This window comes from Falco naumanni, chromosome 5 (assembly GCF_017639655.2).
Source record: "Falco naumanni isolate bFalNau1 chromosome 5, bFalNau1.pat, whole genome shotgun sequence".
Taxonomy (NCBI): Eukaryota; Metazoa; Chordata; class Aves; order Falconiformes; family Falconidae; genus Falco; species Falco naumanni.
In genome coordinates, this window is record NC_054058.1 from 4170690 (window position 1) to 4195235 (window position 24546).

Here is a 24546-nt window from a genome sequence, read left to right on the forward strand (position 1 = left end):
TAGAGGAGACACCCAGTGAATTGCTGACTGCTCCACGGCTACCCAATCTGCATGCCCAGCGTGGGAAGCGGTCAGACCACCCTGACGGCATCAACTAAGCCATGTTTGCTGACATTTCAAGGGAACAGAGACGGGAACAAAAAGCTGGGAACAAAAGCTAGGAACAAAAGTCTTTGAACCAGTTGAGATCTGCAGTTGGAAGATACGGGCTTGAATCATAAATGCCAGGTCCGAGCACCTTTTGGCTGGGGAGGGATTTTAAACCTCAGGCCAGCTCCCAAAGGTGGGGCTTGACTTTAGTCTCCATGGCAAGAAAGTGATGCTGAAAACGGAGTGCCCTGTGAAATGAAAACAAAAGGTAAAGTAAGGAAACCAGTGGAGAGTTGTGGAGATGGAAGAAGTCAGAAGGCAGGGAATGCAAGAAGTATAACTGATGTGCACAGACAGGACATCTTACCCAGTGAATTCAGGCCGCCCCTCCCACCCCCCACCAACCTCACTTCCCTGAAACTATCAGAAATAATGCAGTTTCTCCCCAGATGGCCTCTGGGTAGCTTCTTGCCATTATTGTGGTATTTAGTTATGAGAGAATCATTCAAGAGAGAAAAAAAGAGAAGAATGAGAAGTGAGACCAAGCCACAAAGTGTGGATCCAATTCCAGACATTCCCAGGCACAGGGATACTGAAGTCTGGTCTTTTGGTACAAGGCTAACTTTTAGGACAGCCAGCCCAAAAGGTTGCTCCAAGAATCTGATCGGCAATATCTGACTCAGACCTCTGACTTTCTGAGGTTTTAGTCCACGTGTCCAGATTTTGGCTAGAAGTTTGGGTAGGGAGGGTCTTTCTGGTTTGGTAGAAGCTTGGGAAGAACTGAGCCTCTCCCAGAAAAACACATCTGTGTGAGACTTTCAACTCGACTTTCTGGGTCAGGAATTCTGATAAATCAGTTGCAATTTCTGCGTGCCTTACCAACTTCGGAGCTTTTGAAGGTAAGTTTCTCTTCACCAGGTGTTCAGCTACAAGAAAACTGGCTGTGTGTTTTAGCTGCGGAGCAGGAATCAAAGCTGTGGGCTCTAACCCTAGCTGATGCACTAGCTCGTTGCAAGACCTCAGGCTGCCAACTCATTTCTGTTTCTCATTTTTTGCACCTATGGGATGAGAACGATATTTCTCCTCTGTTAGTTCATGAGTCCTTGCCAAGGGGTTAGAATTTTGCTGATGGAAGCAAAGCACGTTCTGTGAGACTGTGCTGGGGTTTTATCCTCGCAACGAGGGACATCAGATACAAGCAAGATTCCAAATGAGGTTTTTTTGTATCCTGAGGGTTGAAAAGCAAACCCTAGGATGCTCACTTCCTTATTCTCTCGCTCACTGACACACAATATTCTGGGCTTCAGCTTGCAAGGAACGGTGCTGCCATCCTCAGAAGTGTACAGAGAGGAGCAAACACTAACCAGTCACTGATGATATCACTCGATATCCATTAGAGCCAGGTCCCGCTTTGCACTGTGCTCCGGCTGCCTCTGCCACAAGGATTCCTTTCAAACTGCAATCAGAATAAAAACCCCAGAAACTTCCCCAAAATAAAAAATCTCTAAAAGGTTATATTGCATTGAAAATAATAATATGGAAGTGAACATCACCTTCTAGAAACAATATATTGGAGTATTTCTTTGGTTGAAAAATCGAACGGAATCCGATGAAACAGTTTGGTTCTGTGAAATGCACTCTTTCCCACTGGAAAATCGTTCTGCTGGAAGATTTTCAAGCAGCCTTTCTTCCCGCATGCTTTAGTATCCAATTTAAACTCCAGCTGCTGGTTGCGGCTGTCCCTTGTAGTAGCGAGTGCTGGCACTATATGCTTTCCTTTATAATTAACACAGCAAGGTCTTCTAGGCGATCTCACCGTGGCTTAAAAGGCATCACCTGATAATGGCATGGGAAGGCCTGGAAGATTGTTTTGTCATTGTCACAGCGTCCAGTGCAGGACCGTTCCCTTCAGGGTAATCTCCTGCCTCATTTTAAATTTCCAGGCAGCACAGTTCCCACCCCCTCCCTTGAGAAGGCGATTCTACATGATGCTATGTCTCACTCTTAGGAGGTTTTTCCTACCATTCAACCTAAGTTTTCCCTCATATTTCCATTCAGCCACTCCTAGTTACAACCCCTTGATCATCCAGAACGAGCCGTTTCCCTCGGTGGTATTTATACCCCGTGCAGACCACTGTTGTGCGCGTTCGTTTCTCTCCTGGTAATTCGGGCCAGCTGTGCCTCTTCGCCACCGCCACTTTGTTCTTCCTCGCCAGTCAGTCCCTGTAGATCGTTAGTTTCTGCTCCTTTTCTTTTCCTCCTCCCCACATGCAGCAGGGTACCCTGTTTTCCTTGTAACTGTAGCCACGCTACAGGGCTAAGAGATTGAAGGATTTTTCTGTGAATAATCCCCACACCCTTTTCCTGGTCAGTACATTGCTTAAGAGGAATTGAGGTAATTCATTCATGAATAGCGAGCCGTACGAAGAGACAGGGGGAGTGTGATGGGAAAATGTGAGCACGGTGGAGCCTGTTTCTCTGGAGTGTTCCTTCGTCAAAGTGCGGGTTTGCTCCCAGAGCAGCTTTGGGAATGGGGTCCCATCCTGCAAAGCACTCACGGGTTTTAGCTGGCACCGCCGGCTGCTAGGCACCTTCCAGAAAAGCCACCGACACTGTGTAGGCTGGAGCTCCCTAAAATAATGCAGGAGACCTCCTCTCCCTGTCCCCCATCCCGCTCTTGCGTGCGAGCAGCGGCGCAGCTCCAGCGCGGTCCAGCCGTGTGGGGCGCATCTTCCGCGGCCACAAGGGCTCGCCTAAATGTCAGCCCTGCAAATTTCAGCAGCCCTGGCCAACTTCTGCTGTGAGAATGTAGGTGGGCTTTTTTCCTTCGCATCTTACACCCACACCGGCTGTCAAGATTTTGCAATTGCACCTCGAGTAAGAATTTCTTCTTGTGTGGAAAACTAAGCCCCAGTTCACTCTCTTGCAAGTCTGCTGGCTCTGCCAGACTTGGGGCCACATCTGCTGCTGGCTACAGTTGCATAAAGCTGGAGTGATTTTGTCAGCCTCTGTGGCAATTTATGGCCAGAAATTGGAAGTGTAACCCTTTGCTTAGCTCCTACAGTGACACAGGAGGGTGAAAGGACAGGAAAAGAAGGAGAAAATCATGTTATAACAATATATTTTATTGAAATCCCAGAGGAGCATTAAAAGCAGTAGTTGAGAGTCTAAGGGGCAGGTCCTGTTCTGGCTCTTGCTAAGGACCCCTTAGTAAACCCCCTCCCCTCCCCGCCCCACCTATTTGGCAATAGTTTTAGATGTGGTTTAGAAAATGCTGGTGAAACCTCTGGTTGCAGGGGAAGGTGTCCCAACGCGGGCCAGCTTCTCGCCTGGTGCAGGAGGCTGAGGGAGCCGCGTGGCTGAAGTGCTGCGGAGCGCAGGGAACGCCGCTGCCACGGCTGGCTGTGCTCCTCGTGCCTCGTGCCCTGCCCCTCCATGTACCCACCACGACGGAGCCTGTAATCACAGGGTCCTGGGCTGTGTCTTACACTGTGAAGCAAACTGATAACCTCCCGGTGGGAGCTGGGACAAGCCCATCAGCTTCCCTACCAGGACAAATGCAAACCTTGAATGCCATGGACCAGGGGAGGTCCGGCATGATGTCTGGTTAGCTTTTCCCTTCTCTGCTGTGGCAGTGGCTCGTGCAAGGGCAGTCTGCGGAGCTGAAGGGCTTCAGCTTGGCATAAGCCGTGTTCTGCAATCGTCATCCAGTTTCTCCACTGTTGATGAAACAGTGCTGGCAGCGGTAAAGATTCCTCCATTTGAAAGAATAAAACCGAAGGCAATGGTCTGGTGTAAAGGTCTTGGCATCTCCCACAGCTTATGACAGCGCCGCTGGAGCACGGAGGCCATGGCTGTAGCTTTTCTTTTGTGAGCTTACATTCCTTAGCAGTGGGAAATCAGCAGCTGTAATTAGTCTCTGATGTTCTCTGCTAATAAGTGATTTCTCTGGTACTTGCAAATACCGGCATCCCCGAGACACAGCTCTATTGTTTTGACCTCTTATCTCTTCTCTCTCCTCCTCATTGAGAGGGACCCCAGATGTTCTTCAACACTGCTAGGAAAAAAAATACCAACATCCACCCCTGCTCCTCCCCATTATATCCCTGTCTCCACTACCATAGCGTGTTTTTTTTTTTTCCCTCGGGCGCTGTGTAGGAAAATGGCTCCTGCTAGTCCTCATGGAAAAGGACACAGATGCCATCAGGAAGCCCATTTGCTTTGGGAGGAAGAGGGACCTGACATCAACAGGAAGAGCTGTGCGGCAGGGCTGCTCCTGCCTGCGAGCGAGGGGGGGCCCTGAAAACAATGTCAGCTGGCGGCTGAGGACTGGCGGGCAGGAAACGCGTGCACGCTGGTGTGTGCTGTGCAGAGGAAATGATAAGCGCTACCTGGCCTGAGTTGGAGCAGAGATAGCATGGTAAAAAAAAAAAAAAAAAAAAAAAGAAGAAGGGGGGGGAAGGTTGTTTTTCTCCACGTGGGTTCGGAGCCTGTCCTTTGCCAAATGGAAAAGAAAATAAAAGCAAAATATGGAATATATCAGGGATCCATTGGGGGGCTTGGAAACTGAGGAGTGCAGTTGTGAAGTGACTAGATTTACTACTTCAGTAACAGCTGGATATTGCCTTTTTTCCCATTGTTAGCACTGAGAATGACCCTCAGCTTGATAACCCCTGGCATGCGTATTTGTTGAGAGATGGAGGGAGGGAGAGGCTTATATCCTCTGTGGAACTGGGGGGATTTTCTGTGGGGGAGGAGAGTCATGGGGACAGCTGCTCCTGCTGGGGCCAGAAGGGCCTTGGGAATACAAAGAAGAGTAGTGTATAGATAGATATCTCTCCTGACTTGTCCCTGCCAGGTGAGGAGACAGAAGACTGGGGAATAAAAAGATACCGTCATACTGGAATATTTTATTTGGCTTTGTTACTTGCCTGTAAAAGCCCTATTGTGCCTCATTTCATCACTGGCTTTGTGTAACGGAACTAGTTTTTTTTTTTCTGATACCCTCGCCCCTCTGGCAGGCGGTTGCAGAGGTACAACCCAGGCAGGTTAGCTCTGAGAAACCACGGCGTGTGCTCTGGGTGCATCCCGGTAGTTACATACCGACATCCTGGGGTGGAGGTAGACACAAACAGCAGGGCAGGAAATATTTTCTTCTAAACAATCCCAGCCCAGCATCGGCCTCTAGAAGGCTGGGAGGCTGCGCGACACCATCTGCAAATGCTGTTCTGCCTCCTCTGCTGTCCTTGATGACTCTCAGAGGCTTGGAGAACAAGCAAGCTGCCCTCTTGCAACATATGCGAAGTGCTGATGTGCCACAAGGTTGATGGATGGAGCAGAGCTGTCTTCCCTGCTGTTTCTGAAAGAAGCCCTGAAGGTGCAGTGCCACATCCAGATGTTGGAGCCAGGCTGCTCAGCAGCTTGTTTTAGAGCTTTTTACCCTCCCTGGTATATGTTAAGCAAAATACGATCCTGGTGATCAAGGCTGTAAGGTATGCTTTAGAGGACTGCAGCCTCTGGAGAGGGAAAGGTGTAGCCAAAATGACCCGTATCGCATGGGCTACCTTTCCTCATTAAGCTCCCGAGCGAAACCGATCCCTTGAGACTGGTTTTGGACTTGCTGATGTAGAAATCCATGCACGCCTGAGGAATCCACCCCCAAACCAACAGCTTTCCTTGGCTGAGAGTAAGGACTTCACCCAGAAAGACCTTCAGCACAGCAGCAGCGTGCAGGGCCATGCGCTAGCTACGTGCATTTGGCTGGGACAGGGGAGCAGGGCAAATGGCTGTGGCCATGGCTTGTTCTCTGGCTGGCTAAGCAAGCTTCAACAAGCAAGAGCATCAGCATATGGCGATGTGTCCCCTGTACCTACGACACCAGCCTAGCAAGGCTTTTGCAGCTTTTGGCTCTGTAAATGTCACCTTCAGGTATTACGTTTTGATTGACGCCTTATTTGACAAAATTAAAAAACCCCTATTTCTTTAAGAGGATTTTCCTGGTAATGCACATAAACCCCCTCTCTCACACACACATGTATGCATCCATAAATGAATATGGTTGCATATGTAAAAATACATGCATATATCTATATATATACGCACACATACATGCTGATATATACATAGATATACCTTTATTTATGTATAGAGCTATGTGTGTCTGACCAGGTGCTGCTTCTGGCTGAATTTTCTCCATGCTGCTGGGAGACAGAAGCTGAGCCCACAGGCTGCGGCAATCATACGCCCTGGGCATTACTTAGGATGAGTAGAACAGCACCTTGTTTCACCAGACAAACATCAGCGATCCAAGTCACCCACAGCTTAATCCTCTCCAAATAAAGACTGACCTGTTTTCAGGCTCCTCTGAGCAGGGCTGGGAGGAGCGTTCCTAGGTGACCTTCCACTGCCAGCAGCAGCCTTAATTCTCCGCTCTGTGTTCAACCTCACAACATCATTTTATGTGCCTGTAAAGCTGGTGAAAATGCTTCTGTCATTCCTACACCTCGTTTGCTAGTATTTGCATGCCGCAGTAAGAAGTAAGAGTGGAACAAGCAGATTTTTTATTTTTTTTTTAAACATTGCTGAATTCAATGGGATTTTTTGTATGAGCGTGGTTCTTTGGGTCAGACCCAGACAGCCTTGCAATGAAAACACTCAGTCTAAATATATGCTCAGCAACTGAGCAAAGATGGAATGGATTTTGTGCAGCTTGGCTTCAAATTATAATGACTGATTATTGCTAGTGCCTTCACATGTTTGTTTTCAATCAGATTGACATCATAAAGCCTTATTTACTTTTTCTCAAAAGTCTGTTTTCATATGCTTTTCACTTCTCATTTGCAGCTTTTACGGGTTTGTATTTAGGCTCCTCATCTGTCCGTCTGTGATATATAATGATCCTCAGCAATTTTCCCTGCTCTTTGCCCTAAGTTGTTGACTGTCCGTAAAACAGCCCATTTGGAATAACCTCTGGAAATTGCTGTACCACTCTTCACTAGGAGAGCCCTAGAGGCAAGATCAGTGAGAGGCCTGAGCGAAAGAACATTGCTGCATAAACTACTGTCAGCCTGCATCCATCCATCAGTGTGACAGAGGGCAAAATAATAAGAGAAAAGATATAAATATGTGCCATGAGATTCAGCCATGCAATTTTTCATCCATAGGAGGGCTTGGTCCAGGACCATCTTCTCAGTTACTTCGTACCTTGCTACCAAATATTAACCTGGGCTCTCAGAGGGATGATTGGCCCCTGCTCCCCCTTTCACACACCTGAGCTCGTTGGCACTGCTGTTCTGCATTAGCTGGCACAGCTGGATGTGTGCTTTAAAGCTGTCACACATACTTGTAAATGACTTGCTGTGCAGCAAGCATGGCAGGAGAAGGAGCGCTGATGGACCTCTAGCCTATCCTTGCACGTTCGAAGGGACAACAGAAAATCCCTGGGAAAGAGTAGCAGGGAATGCTGTAGAGCAGCTCACTGTGCTGCAGCACCAGTCTTCATGAGACAACTGCCCAGCTCCTCACTCAACCCTGTCTCTTCACCAGCAGGGCACCAGCAGCGTCATTTTCCCCGAGGCCTCCCAAGAGCATTTATTTGGGAGTTAGTTGCTTTGTCCCAGCATGCCATCGCTGTGAAAGTGGACTAAGGGTCTTTCTAACAGCGAGACAGCGTGACAGAACAGAACAGAAACTACAGACAAATCCTGTATCTTACTGACACCGCTATAGATTTCAGTGTATGGAGGTGGTGTTTGTGAAAGGCATGGTAAACAGGACTTCAAAATTGTCTAACTAGTAGCTGATATTTTTCAAATGTCCATCAAAATCTAAGCACAATTTCTTTCTAACTTCGAAAGGCTCCTTATAAAGAGAAACCTGGAATCCCTGTTGCCTGGCATGCTAAAGTCTGAGGCAAAAAAGGATAAGGAACAAACCAGCACTGACAGCCAGGTAGGGGGTATGTCTTGATCCCCCTGAGTTGCCTTTCTCCAGATTCTGGCATCCTAAGAATCCCGTGTAAGAGTTCCCATGTGCCAAAGGAGCTGTTGGTTTCTATGCTCTTTTTATAATCAATAAATGGGTGTAATAGCTTACAATTCACCCTTAGAGTATTTTCAGGACTGTAAGAAACTGAGCAAGTCTCCATCAGCTAGCAGGGTCAGGTAAAAGATGGAGACCGTGCACTGTTTGTTTTCTAACTAGCTCCCGAAGCCCTTGTAAATGAAAACATGTAGGTCAAAATCTGTTGAGAGGAGGAGAAAACTTACGAAATCCACATATTTTCCTTGCTTTTTTGCCAGCACTTAAGTAGGTTAGCATGGCTTACATTGGTGTCCATGCTTAAGGAGAGCAGAGAAAGGAAGGAAAACATGATAGTGTGACACCTGCAGCCCATAAGCTCGTTTATTGATCTGGATGAAAGACAGCGGGCACTCCAGAGACTTCAGATGGAGCCCCCATCACGGGCTGTCCATCCCGGTGCTCAGCACTTACCTGGACTGTCCCCTTGCAGGCTGCTTCTCCCAGCTCCCTTGAGCTGCAGCATTGCCCTGCTCACTCCTATGCTCCATCAGCGCTGACACAGCCTTTGGATTTGGTAACATTTTTAGTGTATGTCATCAGTAATGAGGTTAATGGCAGAACTCCTGTCTCACAGCCTGCTTATCCTCATAGGAGCTAGGCGTTTACTGAGGCGAAGGTCAGTTCGTTATATGCAGCTTCAAAATGACGCTGATGTTTGCTATACTTACACGCAAGTCCCTTCTCTGAGACAGCGTATATTGTCTTCTTACTCCCACCTCTGGAATTAACTGCCCCAATTGCTTGTGCTGTGGTGAACAAAACACCAGACAATATCCACCCTGATCTGCTGTGGATCAGAGTTAGGATTCAAATGGCAGGCTGAGGACGGGCACAGCTCATTGACCTGCCCTGCAGAACCTAAGCCACTGCTTTCCAAGGTGGCTGTACCACAGTCACAAAAGTTAGGAGTGGAGATATCCTGTTCAGTTATCTGGTCTTTTTTTTTTTTTTTCTTTTTCTTTTTTTTTTTTTTTCAGGAAGCCCACAGCAGGATGTTTTCCTAACAAAACTATTCTAGTATTTAGTGCAACCTCTTTTCAAAAGTGCTTGCATGACAGAATTTGCCAGCTAAGTCAAGGTATTTAGTCATGTTTCGGAGGGGCATGGTGACTGCTGGGGCTGAGAGTCAGCATTCAGTGTCTGCTTGTGCAGTGCTTTCTCTTAGTTTTGCTTTTTTTTTTTTTTTTTTTTTTTTTTGATGTGTGGTGTTGATGAGCCAGCCAGGTCTGCTGCCTGCTGCTCTTTAGTTTCTGCCTGGAACATCACAGTTGTCAGATCTGCTCTGGAAAATCGGGTGTTCCTACATATCTTCTTTAGATATGCCAGGTGTAAGCTGGGTATAATATCAGTGGGAAAAAACGCTCTTGGTAGCGGTGCCGTCGACTTTATTCAGACTCACCCTGGGCCTGCAGGCTGTGTTGAAATGCATTTGCTCGGAATCAGCGTGGCGGATCCCCAGCAGCGCTCGGCATCTCCGCTTCCCGCCAGGCCACGGAGGGTGATGCCTCGCAGCAACTGACAGATCTGAGATCCCTTTTTCCTACGCCTTTGCTCACCAGAATCACAACAGTGTTCAGGGTGGTGCTTTCATCACAGGGAACAGCACTGTTGTCCTAACCTTTGTGACACTGCAGAGACATTTCCCACAGAAATAGGGGGGAAAAAATAAAACTTCAGTGTGTGACTTCCTTGGTGATTCAGTTGTGCTGTCCACGCAGAGAGGATCACCTCAGCGCCAGCTATCTGCCTTTTTTACACTGTCTTTATGGCAGCTAAGGGGGAAGAGGCGAGGAGGAGGAGAAGCTGATTTGGTTTTTAGCCTGTTTGGTGGTGTTTGGCTGCCTCACACTATCCAAACACAGGTGTGTGTGCGCAGGGGGGTTGTGGTAGCTCAGTGCTAGCAGCAACTAAGCTCTGAAATTTGATGGTGAGACAGTTTATTTTTTCTTCTTCTGTAAAATGAATTTAGTGCTGGTGAAAAGTATGCATAGACGTCCTGGAGCCTGAAGCCCTCTGTTTGTCCTTGTAGCAATTACGTCCAGGCAGGGCAAACCCTCCCCTTCCCCAGCTCTGCCAACTTCATCTCTGAGCAGGACTGATCCTCTGCAGGGATTTCGGATGCTGTGGTCCCTTCCAGCTCTGGCCACCACTGAAAAGGAGACAGTGGAAGGCAAAGGAGATGATTTGTGGGGGCAAGGCAGGATCTATCCTTAGCTGCCACGGATTAGGGCTATGCATTGGGAGGCAAACTGGAATCATGACTGCTGTGCTGGACCAGGGCTCTGGCGAGCTGCAGGGAGGAGAGCACAGCTTGCTCTCCTCTGGAATCTGTTTCCCAGCCAACCTTATGCCTAGTAAAAATCAGACAAGATCAAAAAAAAAAAAAAAAAAAAAAAAAAAAAAAAAAAGAAAGAAATCTAGTGAATCAGCATTAAAGCTCGTGATTTACAGTAGGAAGCATCAGGAAATGCAGAAAAATGTCACATCAGAGATACTGACTCTCAAGTACGTTCCCATTTATACAATATTGTTCCTTTCCTGTGATTGGGAGGCCAAGTCAATATATTAGTATGTTCTAAAATGCGTACTGGTTTGTTATTTTTGTTTGTGCAAAATAACAACTCTTGCTTAGTACAGACTGGAACGCTTATTTTTTAGGAGGAAATATTTCTTAATTTAGCCATGTAAATTGAAACAAGAGACTCTTTTGACCTTTATTGTCACGCTATTGACATGTTATGATAGGAAGCATGCACTGCTATTGAGGGGAATGGGCAACAATGCAAAAAAGTACTAATATGTAACAAAAACAAAATGGTGGAATAAAAATGCCCACAACTTTTTTTATGGCTCAGGATTCATTTTTAGGAGAAATAAAAAAAACCCTCAAGCTATTTCCTGCAAGACAAACATAAAAAATTTGGTGTTTCAGGTGAAATGAAAGGTCTGCATTTGCCCTCCCATTACCTGAACTAAAGTTAAAATAAAATTGGAGAGGATGTGAAACCTCCTCCACGTGGCATAAACCAACCACCAAGGAGGACCTGAGTAGCTCTGTCACTAATTTTCATCCTTGCAAGGAGCCCTCTGAGAGAACAGCAGAAGGTTAAAGACAAAAATGATGCCTGCTGCTGTCCTGCCCAGCTCAGTGAGGTGCAATCTGAACTCATGGCCCAGTCCAGGTTAATTAACTTTTAGCACAGTCTTGCTGGACAGTATTCACAGGGACTGGTTAGGGTAGCTGGGCCAGCAGCCTCCTCCCTAGGGTCCTTCTGTAGCCCAGGGAGACTAAGGGTTTCTCCTAGAAGTGGTGGCCACAGGGCATTGATGGCATCTCCTGCTGGACCAGGGCCTTTCTCACTCTTTGCTGGTTTTGGTGGGAGGCCAGGAGGCCATCCTTCCACCGGTCATTAGATGTGGTGACTGCCTCTCTTCCTAGTGCCCCCTCCTACTTGGGCTGCTCGGTGATTTAGGTACGTGCTTAAAGGTCTCCCCGGCTTTGATCCAAAATGCTCAACTTTGTGCCAGGTGGAGCCTTTATCAGGCAGGCAAAGAGTGAGCCCCTTGGGGGGGAGGTTTGGTGGGTGGTGGCATCGTGGCTGGGAAGGGACAGAATAAGGAGAGCTCCCCCCACGCCAGCAATGCTGGGAGGCGAGAGGCTCGGCGCCCGTTGCTGGCACTGGAAGCCAGAAGGGTGGGAACGGGAGGGAGGCGCAAGGCCTGACCTAGCAGGAGCAGCGCACGGTGGTGGGGTCACGGAGGTGGCACGAGCTGCGGTCATGGAAAAGACCCTGGTGAAGGTGAATGTCTGTGTACGCTGAACTCAGGGGTGATATCCAGTGAGAGTGGAACGAGTTACTGCGACTGCCCTTCTGGTTTATTTTTGTCTAGGGGAAGAGAAGTATTGTCTTTTGTGTGCAGTATGTTTATAACTCAATTTCCCTTCTGACTGATGCCTTGCTCCACGCTCTCTTCTCCTCCTCCATCTGGTTTCTATTGTAGTTTTAAATGAGGATAGTTTGGCTGTCTGGCAGAACAAGCGGGGTCTGTGTGACACCAGCTGCCTCTTCCAATTTCTCAGCCTCCAGCACAGTTTTAATTATAGAAGTGTCAAGATTGGGGACACACCACCCCCCCCCTCCCCTTTCCGTGCCTGCATGTACATGCACAGCCCCAGCTACAAAACCCATCCACGTCCGATCTTCCTTCGGGAGAGACCCAGCTTTGTGATTTATGTGTGCCCTATAATGCCAAATTCCCTGTTGCAAGGCACGTGCTAGAGGCTGTACCTCCCCGCATTCAGGGTTGATCAGGAGCCACATCTGATATAATCAAACCACCTCAAAACCGCCTGGAAACGGGAGGGAGACTCTCGCTGGTGCTCTAACCTCACCTCCCCCAAGTGCCCGAAAGACTCAGCTTTGTAGGAGCTCAGAGCTGCTCAGGAATTTCAGAGCTGCAGGTTCTGCTCAAAGAAAGCATTTGTTGTGCTCCAGTTTCATACAAGCGCCGCATTTAGGGGCTTGCTTCGCAGAAAGCTGATGCAGTCCCTTTACCTCCAGGGATCTGAGGTCAAAGTCCGTAATTTTCGGTTGCAAGTGAAATGTGTCCTGTGTTGTTGGCACACATTTTGGTGTAACTGGCAGTTTCTCTTCGTAAGAACCAAAGAACCTCGTATGGCAGGAAATCATGTACATGGTGAGTGAAAGGCACTGGCAGAGACAGGTGAGGAGCCCAGGGCTGGAAAAGCAGGGAAGACTGCAGGTCTGCAGTACGAGACACCCGCAGAGCTCAGTGCATATTGTCTATCTGCAGTCTGCAGGTTGTCTGCACCGTGGAGTCTTCACCTGCTTTTAAAAATAAGTTGAATTTTATACGTATGCTATAGATCGCTCCCCTCAGGCCCCTTTTTTTGCTTACTGGTTCTCGGCAGATGGATCTAGCCTTCTCTGGTTTGTGTATAAGAGGTTTGCTTACCTGCCTGAGGCCTCTTGACCTACTTTATCCCAAGGAAACTTAAAACTCAGCATAAAAAGAGTATGATTTAATAGGTCTTACTTTCAAGAGGTCAAATTAGTCACAACAAACATCAGTATATGCATTTTTAGTTGGTGTGCTTATTCTTAACACTGAAGTTTTAAGAAGTATCTAATGGGGCACCATGGGCATGGACCCCATTTTTGTGGCAGCTAGGTACCATCATATGAAGTTTGTCTGTACGAAACACCCTTTAATTTTTAAACAAACTTTGTCACATGGCTGTTCTGATCAAATAGGTTTTCTGTTCAATCAGTTCTCCTTTTTCCAGGTAGCATGGAATGGTTCACCCATTCTCCACCCAAATAGAGCTGAAGTGAACATGGTTCTGCGTAGCTTTAATTTTTGCTGTTTACATTAGATGCATTCCCATAGACCCCTACCAAAAAGGAAATGTTAATACGCCATGTATGCATAGCTCCTGCCACAAAGGTGGCACAGCCTGACCACCCAGGAATGAAGAAGAGGCTTGAAGTAATTTCCCTTGCCTTTTTTTTTTTTTTTTCTAATTCTGGCGTTCTCATCGTCATATGATCCGAATTCCCTATTGCAGCCACACATAATCAGGTCTTACTCAGAGATAGGAAGTTCCTCTTTACTGATGTGTCACTTGGGCTTTTCTTGGTAGGATTTTAAGGAAATTTCATGCTTCCCTTTTGCTCCATCTCCTTCCACATCATCTAGTCATCTTAAGAAGTAGGTGCTGTACTCAGTGAAAGGAATGCTTCCCATATACCTTCTGGAAGGCACCGATGTGTCTTCTCAAAAAAATCCTTGAAAGAGTATCCTATAGCTCTGCAACTGCTGTGGACAAAGCGTTGACTCTGTAGACTTCACCTGTCCACTTGGTTATTTCATGGTTTCACATGAACGTTGTTGTAGTAGGCTAGAGCCCAGGCCAGAAGCCCTGCCATCAGCCTTAGCCCAACAACCTGAGGGTCTTAAACATCAGCCCAAGGGCTTTGAGTGTAACACAACATGACTAATGTGCCTGCATGATGAGTCCCTGCTCAAAACCCCCTAAAGTCAACTATTCCCTGTTGTTTTGGAGACGCTCCTTTAACTGAGGAGAATTAGCCTGTTTGGATCTTTCAGGCTTCCAAGTGATCCCTGGTACTTTGTGTACTCCTGCAGTTGGGCTGGCCAGCTGAGAAAGGACACACAAGAAGGACCTCTGCCTCCCTTGGTAAGAGTTGGGAGGCAGAAGGGTAGCACTTTCCAGACCGACTGTGCTCAGGAATAGCGTGCCACTGAGGTAGGGACCAGCTTGGGAGCCCTTCTCACCAAAGCCTGTGCCCTGGGCTGCTTCGTAGGGGCAAGTTCACCCATGAGCTGGCTCTGGTCTCAGTGGCACCCATGAGAAATACAATACCGTACCAGCTGGTTTTTGTTCAGGCTGGCCTTGGAGTGCTGTCCTTACATGCCAACTGCTGAAGCCCACTTTCATATGTCATTATGGTCCTGAACTTCGAGCAGAAGACCTCAGGGAAGGTCCAGCCAGAGGCAATATCTCTGTGGTGTTGCAAAGACGCAGTAATTGCTAAGCCTGGATTTCCAGCCAAACATGTGGCTTAGTCTGTTTTCTTCCACTCAGCTTCCCGAATGCGCAGTGCAGCAGAGTCAGCACTACAGCGAGGAACTTCAACTTCTGCATTTACTGACTTCTGCGCTTATGGCTGTGTGAAGCATTGCATTAAATACACACTGGTTTCTAGTACCTAATAAGGAAGGGCTCCCTTACTGTTATTGTTATAGATAGGGTTGTTATAGTACTGGGGACAGGGAGGCTTGGTTTGACCAAGAGGATGAAGGTTTCCTATACCTATATAATGGGGGCAAGAATAAACATACACTTTGGGTCCAGCTCTGGATATAAATGTTGTGCCTCAGGCTCCTCTCAGCTTTAAGGCTGGTTAAGTCTTTGGCTCATTATGTCGATGGAGTTCTTTTGAAGCCAATGTCAAATTTTGTCAGTGTGCAGATCTAGTCAATATTTGAACTTTATACCCCCTCTGTGGGAGTTTATGAGCGCTAAACTGTGGGTATATAGGCTTATATGGAAGTGTGAATGCTTCTCTGATTTTTATCCAAGCCAGTCAGACCTTTTGGCACAATGCAGCGAGGCTGGAGCTCTGTCTTGGGGAGGGGGGACGTTCCCAGGACCTCAAGCTTTACTTCATGCTTTCAATTAGAATGAAAATGCTTCTTTTTCTGGAAAGAAAAGAAAAAGAGAGATAAAGAAAGCTTACCTTTCTTCCCACAATGTTTCTGTGACTTTAGGGATAGTCACTGTCATGTTAATGAGCGTGGCATGGCACAACCATAACATGTCCTCACTTTGCAAACTGGCTACGGCCACTTTGTGGGCTTTATTCTTGGTTTGCCCTGTGTTTCTCCCATTGCTGTACCCTTCCCTTCATCTGCAGAGAGCTTCTGCTGTTGTTTCGTGAAACTGTCTCCACTGTGGTGACTTGTGGAAGTTCTCGGTGTGTATTTCATTGGGCACCTTGCCTTGCTTTCCTCTCCTAGTCCCCTACGTACTGAAGAGCTGTGCGGAGTTCATCGAAACTCATGGCATTGTGGATGGCATCTACCGCCTCTCAGGAGTGACATCCAACATCCAAAAGCTGAGGTAAGGGCAACCTCTCAGTGCCAGAGGGATGTGGTGGCACTGATCAGCACCTTTTCGCTGTTAGTCCCTCAGGTGTAGGCCGGGGCTGGCAGAGCTCACAATCGTGCAGAAAATAAACTGTCTCTGAAGCTGGTAACAGGGAAATACAACATTTCAGGGATTAGTCCATGAACAACAAAAAAAACCCGACCAAAACCCCCACAACCACAAAACAATCTCCCTGTGCAGCTGTTAATGGGAAAGGCACGGAGGGTCTCCGCAGCAATGCTAAGTTTTTCTCTCTCCAAGACAAAGCGATCTCTTTATATCAGGTTGAGGTTCACTCATAGGGCTCTCGGGGAAAACAGAGACTAGTTGAAACCTCGGGGCTCGACCCCTGGAGACAACCTGGGCCAGGCTGCAGAGACATCTCTGCTTACCCGTTTGTTTTTTTCTTCTAGCTGTAAGAGCACTCAGGGTGGAGTACTGGGATGCTAAAGCTTTTATTGGCCTACACTGTTGTGTTTCCATGTTGTTTCAGACAAGAGTTTGTTTCTGACCAATGCCCGGATCTGACAAGGGAAGTTTACCTCCAGGACATCCACTGCGTGGGGTCACTCTGCAAACTGTACTTCAGGGAGCTGCCCAACCCTCTCCTCACTTATGAGCTCTACAAAAAATTCACGGTGAGAGCCTCTGCTGTTCTCGTTCCTCTCCAGCGGTGCGGATGCAGGTTCCTCCATGATAGCTGTTTGGGATTCACTCCAGCGCCCTGGCTTCTGGTGCATCTATCTGTGTAAACACTTCTCAGTGCTCTTCCCTTCTCATCTTGTGCTGGCTTTCTTTCCCTGTCCTTGGTTTTTTTTTTCCACCATTTCATGTTTATTTCTCAGTTTCTCTGCTGTTTCCTCCCCTTCATCTTGCTCATTTTTTCACCACATTGCTTCCCTGCTGTTACTTTTCTCCCCACTGTGCACCTCCTCCGAGAACTAATTCTCTTTCTTTTCCTCATGACTGTCCATCACTGAGTGTCTTCTGGGTCACCTGTGGCTTGTGATCACAGTCACAAAGTTTCCTCCTGCCTGTCCCTCCAACAGTCACTGACACCTGCACAAACTGATGGCTCAGCCCATGTGTAAAGCACCATCTTTTCTGCTTCTGTAGCATTTTTCACACAGTTTATCTGAGTGCAAATGATGACACAGGTTACTCCAGCTATGGCATATCAGGTCCATCGTGATCATGTCATAAATACAAATGGCAGAGGAAAGTGGCAGCTGGCCAAGCAGAAATCTCTAACCATGTTTAAAAAGATTATAATTCAAAGAGTAGTTATGCGACTCTGCAAAACAGCCATAGATTATACATGGATATAGCTGGAGCCTATGAGCAGACTGCGGGGGAGCAGAAAAATAAGACCACAAAGCCTGAATTTTTAAGAGAGTTAGCTAATTTTGATGACAGATAATATTTTATTAAAAGGTGGCACAGCAAGCTATGCTTGTTATAGTTACCTGCTTCTTACCGCTCTAAATCCACTTTCGGTTGTTTATGACAACAACAAATTTAAATCCAACTATCCAGGCAGAAACCTTACGTGCCAGAGGTGTGACTTTTCAGCTGAAAGAATTCACCAACTTCTTAAAACAACTGGGGGTGGGGGATGGCAAAGATTGTTTTCTCAGTGTTAGAAACATCCGTCCTTTGTTAAGAATTTCTGTCATCCCACTCTTTCCCATTTGCTGGGACAGACATCGCCAAAAATGTCAGCAGTTGCAGAGATTTTTTGCAAAATCCTGTCCAAATGAAACGGGAAGAGGCAAGTAACCTTCGCTTCAGGTGTCGCTCTCTGCATCGCCTCTGTCCTGAATCAAGCGTTTCCAAGTGGCGCTGCTATGGCACAGGCAGCGCGGAGAGAGATCCATGGGGTCCGCAAAGACTCTCCCCAAAGACACCCTGTTGCCTGCTGTGGGAAAAGGCAGGCACATCTCTGCGAGGGGGCTTGCTGTGGGGCGAAGCCAGGTGGGAGTAGCCAAGCAGCAACCTGCTATAAGGTGGCAGGTAGCTGCTGGGGACGACAGCGGGGCTGGGAACACGGCGTGGGAGCTGGCTCTCTGTGCTGCCCGGCAGATACACAACAGCATTAGGGGTCTTGCTGTTTTGATGCTGAAATTTAAGCAAGGTTGGTTGGTGTTTCAAGGTGATGTGTAGTCAAAATTTTGAGCAGATTTGAAAAGTTGACCTATAACCTCAGGATAGAGAGATCCCAAGGATATAGGATAGGATCCCTAAGCTAGAGACAGCCAGGATGAATAGGATCTCAAAAATACAGGGTATCACTCAACCATTCACAGTAACTGATGAGTCTCATTCTTGTTGAAGCTATTTGGCTGGTGTCTTTCTGGCTATCACTACTGATTTATGAAAGAAAAATGCTCTAAAGGAAACATGAAGATTTAGATGGAAACTTTTTTAGGAAAGAATGTTTGCTGAAAAGTGCAGTTTTGGGATGATGACTTGCAGATTTTCGGTAGATACATTTGGTAAATAGTTTTATTCAAAAACAAAAGGGAAAACATTTCTGTAACTGTCTAAATGTTTCTTTTACAAATACTTTCTAAAGGAAATGTTTGAACATTAAATCAACACATCTAATTCTTAAATAAAATGCCTTTCAGAAAAGGGTTAAACAGCCCCAAATTTAAATGATAACTTCTTTCAGTTATGGTTGAGTGTGATGCTTTAGTCAACCTTGAACAAATGTTTTTTAAAATCCCAGCTCCCCAAAATGTTATCACTTTGGATTCACCTACAATGGATTTTTTTTTTTTTTTAATCTCTGGCTTTTTCGTTTGTCTGCTCAGCCACAAAATCTGTTATTCACGTAAGTGTACTCAGTGAGGATATATAATGGGTAACCCAGCTGACAGGAAGCACAGTCAGATACCAGGAGGAAAGAAAGAAAAAAAAGACCAGTTCCCCAAGGAGCAGAAAAACTGCGAGGAGCATGTGTATGCGTGGGGTGTCTGAACAGGGGACGGTGGCAGCTGCGCCGCGGCAGAAGAGCGCTGGTAGGAGTAAAGGATGTATGCTAATCCCAGCCTGAGTCAGTCGGAGCTGTCTCTGAGATGGGATAGGCTCCGCTTTGAGTCACCAGAGTGATTCAGACATTTGTGGCTAAAGAAAGTCAAATTCTTCATGAATAGAGAGGGGTTGGGATTTTGGTCATCACTATGTCAAGTTCGCAGATGTAACATCCCAGTCACGACCTCACTGGCTATCAGCTTTTGCAAAATGATCTCCCCTCATGCTCTCCGTCTTGCCATCTTGTATTCTAGTGGTGGATGCTGGTTTCACAGGACAGATAAGTTGACCCTGCTTGGCTTGTTCTAGCCTGGGCATAGAGGGACCGATACTCCCTCAGAGCAAACCAGCTGCAGGAGACCAAGCCTAGCTCATCTCTCCAGACTCTGTTCCACTTGTTAACCCGGGCTTATGAATTGCGCACTGCCAGAATCACCAGTGGAGTAAAAAAAAATCCTAAATTACATAAATTCATACCATGATTAACAGACATGTAATAAATGTAGTTATTGGTTTTCCCTTAAAATCTGTATTCCGCTGCTGTAATCCTGAGTTTTGGAGGGGGCCTCAGATTTCAAAGGCACAAGACATAGAGGTCAGAAATGTGGCTTGGAGGTTTGAATGGGTCATGACCTCAGAGAACCTGGTATTTACTGTCTAAGCATTGGGTCTTTGAGACATGGAAGTTGAATATGGGAATGAAAAGCACTGGGAGAGAAAATACCATGTACAATCTAGTTGTATCTAATGTTTCAGATGCTCCAGTTAAAGTTTATATTTCTCTCCATCTCTGTCTTTGGACAACACCATTCAACTGGAAACCTTGTATAAAGATCACAGGATTTCTTAGAATTTCTGGGCTAATGGTAATAGGCTTTTTTTTGTAAAAAAAAAAAAAAAGAAAAAGAAAAGAAAAAAGAAGAAAAAAAAAGGTGAGGCGAGCTGTAGTTATGCATAAAAAGCATAAAAAGTAATAGAAAGAATTCACCTACCTTTAATTTGGGCAAAACAAGTGCATCTGTATCTCAGGTACACCCAGCCTGTAAGCTCACTTGTTTTTCTTTGCCATCACACTGGTGAGAGGTTTGGACTAGAGGGCATAGACCTCATATCCCAGTGTTAAGGAATAAAATGTGATTCATATTCCCCTCTGACCTTGAAGCTGGCAATGTTTGGTTTGCTGGTGGTTGTACATGAGCAGTGGTCTGCTGGGAAAAGCACAGTGACCGAAACAGAGATGGCTGCAGCATCAGTGTGGATGTTGTAGTGACTGCTACAAGAAGATGTTTCTCTAGTTGTGGCTGGTAATTTCAGGTTCATAATGTTTAAGCAACGGGTGGTTTGGGATGGGTTGTTTCCTTCCTTTCCTTTCCTAGCAGAGCTGACGTCTGTCTGTAGGCAAAGCTTCTGCTGGCAGCGTAGGTCCCGGCATCTTTCTTTGAACTCGCTCCAAACTCCAGTGGCAGTAGGGTAGGCAGGAGGTTCCCAGACAGTCATGCATTGTTTGAACTCACTGGTGGTTTGTCCTCCCCCAGCACAAATATTGAGGGAGAAAAGCTGAACAGATGAATACCAATGCAGTAAACTCCTAGGAATGCAGACGCAAGCTTATCGTGGCTCTCTAAGCTCTTGGTCTGTAAAGACTTGCTCGAGACCAAAATGTATAACCTTGATTTTGTCTAACCTAGTCTAACCTTGAGTACAAGTATTTATTAATCTACCTGGGCAGTGAGTTGGCTAAGGCTTCTCCCGTCATAAAAGATGCAAAGTCACGCAAACAATCCCTATAGGTGTCTTCATAAAACAGCCAGAATGTTGCTTATTTTGAAGAATATGGAACATGTGTATCCAAGCTGTTTTCATAACACAGAACGTGGAAGACCTGCTTTATTTTTAACACAGCTTCAGGGAGAGGTTGGGCCACAATTTTTTATTTTTTCCATTATTTTCACTTCTCTCTTTCTATTCCACTCATCCCTGCCCAAGTTAAAAGAGAAAAAGAACCAAAAAAAAAAAAAAAAAAAAAGGAAACATAACTCCTAATTGAAGGTCTCAGTCCTTAAAGCCCCTCTCCCCAAAACACTGACCACCATGTCCCAGAGTGTGGGAAGGATGCACTGTGCACTGAGACATGAAATAACAGCACAGCAAAACTCTGATGTGCTGGGGACACAAAGCAACTTCTACCATCAGCTCTGTAATGTAACAAGAGAGCATTCCTGCTGGGACAGGCTGTCTCTTGTGACCCTCCTTATCCCTCTTCCTTTTCCCCTGAGTCAATTGCCAGGGCAGACTGTTTCCCTGTATCTCTGCAGGAAGCAGTATCACGCTTCCCTGAGGACGAGCAGTTGGCAAGAATCCAAAATGTCATCCAGGAGCTCCCACCATCGCATTACAGGTGAGAACGTGTCCACCGAGGTACTGAGGAACAGTGTGGTGACCCTCACCATCAGGGAACGTTGCCTGAAACAGTGCTGGGGTTAATTTCCAGAAGTCATTTCCTAAAAGCTGACTCACCATTTCCAAATCTGACAACAATTTAGCTGGCACTTAAACATCATTGAACAAACCGTTAGAGACTGAATAAGCTCTCGCTGCTGTGGTTTATCATCCTCCTTTCCTCGGCATGACCCCTGTGGCACCCTTGGCTGGTGTCCTGGGTGGGGTGAGGAGAAGATGATCTGCTGGAGGTGCTTGCAAGAGCTAAGCCCTCAGCCTTCGCAGAACCCTGCTCCCTCTCCCATCCACCTGGCATCTTCTTCTCACCATCATGCTAAGGGTTGTTTGATTCATGCCCTGTCTCTGGCCACCCAGAGCACAGCTGTTCAGGTGTTCCCTGCCATCCCATGTAAACGCTGGTGCTGTCAATCCCCTGTCCTATGTTGTGCCATTACGAACACTGCCTTCCTCCAGGAGGGGATGACTCTGAGGCCAGGTCTGGGTCTGAGCCTTGCTGTCCCAGTGGGCAGGCACCGGTCACTTGACACATTTTTCTTTCTTCATGTGACACCACTGCAGAACACTGGAATACCTGATCAAGCACCTCACTCACCTGGCCTCCTTCAGCAACATGACCAACATGCACACCAGAAACCTGGCCTTGGTGTGGGCTCCCAACCTCCTCAGGTACAGTAGAGAGTCTTCTCACCCAGAGCACCATGCTGAGCTCCAAGGGGACCACCAGCACCTGAGCCTGGAGACCCAACGCCTGAGGGGAACGCGAAGACAGGGAAAAGCAGAATGACTAAAGGAAACAGTAGAGCACAGCAAACAGCTTTTAAAAGGAGAAAAAAAGTCTTCCAGGTTGAATAATCTGAGGTTTTACTGCCAGCTTCCAAGGAAGCCTGTGGGTTTGTGTATTTCTTATTAAAAGAAAAAAAAAAAAAGCTGTTATTTGCAAGCTGAGCACATCAATTTAAAAATGAGGGGTTAGCTCATCACCATGGAAAGGAAATGGCATTTCTGACAGTGCCAGGGCTTCTGCAGTGCAAGGCTTGGAGGGGAGAGAAACAGGGCAATAACACTACAGACCTCTGCCCACATCTGCTTGAGCAAAAGTGAGATGAGCTTGGTGGGCTTCAGATGGCCACTGGTGTCACATCTGAAGACCACCAGGTAGTCCGTCGTGTTTGTTATGCCTGGCACTCCGCTGGGAAGTGGCACGGGTAAGATTCAGAGGTTTGGCTGATATGTTGTACAGCTAAGCAGAACAAAAAAAAAATAGTAGCTGCAGGAAAAAAAATTGAAATATTTTGTATATTTTTGCAATTCCCTTCCCTGCCTGCCCCATACCCATGTATTGAGAGGCATGAAGCATGCAGGGAGAGTCCAGGGCTGCAGCTGGGTGGGAGAGGGGCAATGGCAGAGCTGGTGGGGGGAGCCCTGGGCTGACAGAGGACAGGGGCAAAGGACATTGCCTAGAGAGGTAGGGACCTGAAAAGCAGTTTCTAAAAAAGTTGCCTCACCCTTCTAAATGACAAAACAGGCAGAGCAGGTTCTGAAAATGAACCAAATGTTGACACCATTGAATATCAGAAAGCCAGCTTTTACTGCTGAGATGCTTTCAGTCTAGCATCTGTCCTCATCAAAAAACCTGAAGTCTGTTTCCTTTTGCAATCTTTTGTGAGTGCAAGTCTGAGGGAGGAAAAGAAAGGAGCAAGCAATGCAACTGCAGCCTCCTTACAGGGTTATCCTCTTGGCAGTGCCCCAGGTTATTATCTAACACACCAGTCATTAACTTTACAAAGGATCCATTGCCCAGAGATAATTTCTTCAGCAACACTTAGGCATGTCAAGATAAGGAATGTTTCTTTGCTGAGAGCGAGAGTGGGAATATGGGAGTGCAGGGGGCAGAGAGGAGGCTACTGGGGCACATGGCAAAGCACTGAAGAAATTGGCATGGGGAAGACCTGAGCAGGGTTCTAAGGGATTTCACTGAGAGCTGATTGAAGCGTCGAGCAGGGATCTGGAAACGGGAGTTTGAAGGCTCCTGTGCTGTCTTTCAGGCCCAACTCTGAAATAGCTAGCTAAAAAAGGAGCAAAGAAGGAGAAAAAGGGAGTTTGAGAGTCACAGTTTTATCTGCTGCTGAAGAACTTAAAGCTAAGTAGGGAAAATAACACAGGCAGGAAAGAAAATAACAGACATGGCAGAAAAAATAGGGAAAATTATTTCTAAAAGAGTGAGAAGGCAGAGAGACGATGAGGGCCTGTGAGCAAAGGGGAGCGAGAAGTGCAGTAAGAGTGGGGAAAACATCCCTGTGAAAGCTGGTCTTCCCTTCCCGGGGGCTGTGTGTGGCAATGCTGGCTACTAGTACACCTCTTTCCTCCGGCAGGTCAAAGGAGATTGAGGCAGTTGGCTGCAATGGGGATGCAGCTTTCCTGGAGGTGCGAGTGCAGCAGCTGGTGATCGAGTTCATCCTGAATCATGTGGATCAGATCTTCAGCCACAACAGAAAAGCCAGCTCTGCAGAGAACATTGGTAACAATATCCTCAACCTGGTCCATGTGTTGCTTGCCATGAACTTCAGCTCTAACAGTATCCCCTGCAACTAATATTTCAAGCACATCCACCCTTACCATCCTCACAGACTCCCCCAAATTCACCTTGGCCTCAATCCTTCATTACTCTTGCCCTCTTCATCCCTACCTCTAACATTTTTCTTTTGAACACTAGCCTCCTTCAGTGTGCTCCCAGATCACCCTATAGCTCATCTTTTGGATGATCTCACCTGGCTTAACCCTTTCCACAAAAGGAAGACCACCTCACTGCTTCTCAGTTCTGGTCCAGGCTTTCTTTCTAAGCCCATAAGCCACAGTCTCAGTTCTTCTCTCAGGCTCCCCCAGTTATAATTCCTCATACCGATGATACCTGCCCTGCAGCCACCATATCCACCCAAGTCAGAGGCCACACTCCTGGGACAAAACTTAAGCTGGTGTTCGAATAACTTTTGTCTTGTACCTGGGACATTTTACGAAAGAGATTTGCTTTTTTTCCTGGGACACCAACAGTTTTCAAAGATGAAGATTTTGTTTGCTAAATAGCGATGGATTTGTTGTCAAAATGCTTGTAAGTCTGGGAAGTGAGAGGGCTTGGATCTACTGTGACCACACATAATTTCAGAAATACGCATCTATCTGTTTTA

The 24546-nt window shown here is 46.7% G+C and overlaps 1 protein-coding gene across 1 annotated transcript in view; it reads left to right on the forward strand.

Annotated features, from left to right (window-relative positions):
• ARHGAP31 (Rho GTPase activating protein 31) overlaps positions 1–24546 on the forward strand; it is a 61636-nt gene that overhangs the window by 20878 nt on the left and 16212 nt on the right. Inside the window, exons 2-6 of the mRNA XM_040594981.1 lie at positions 15739–15841; positions 16362–16506; positions 21220–21302; positions 21923–22030; positions 23737–23882. Of these exons, the coding sequence (XP_040450915.1) occupies positions 15739–15841; positions 16362–16506; positions 21220–21302; positions 21923–22030; positions 23737–23882 (585 nt within the window). The remainder of the gene's footprint in view (positions 1–15738; positions 15842–16361; positions 16507–21219; positions 21303–21922; positions 22031–23736; positions 23883–24546) is intronic.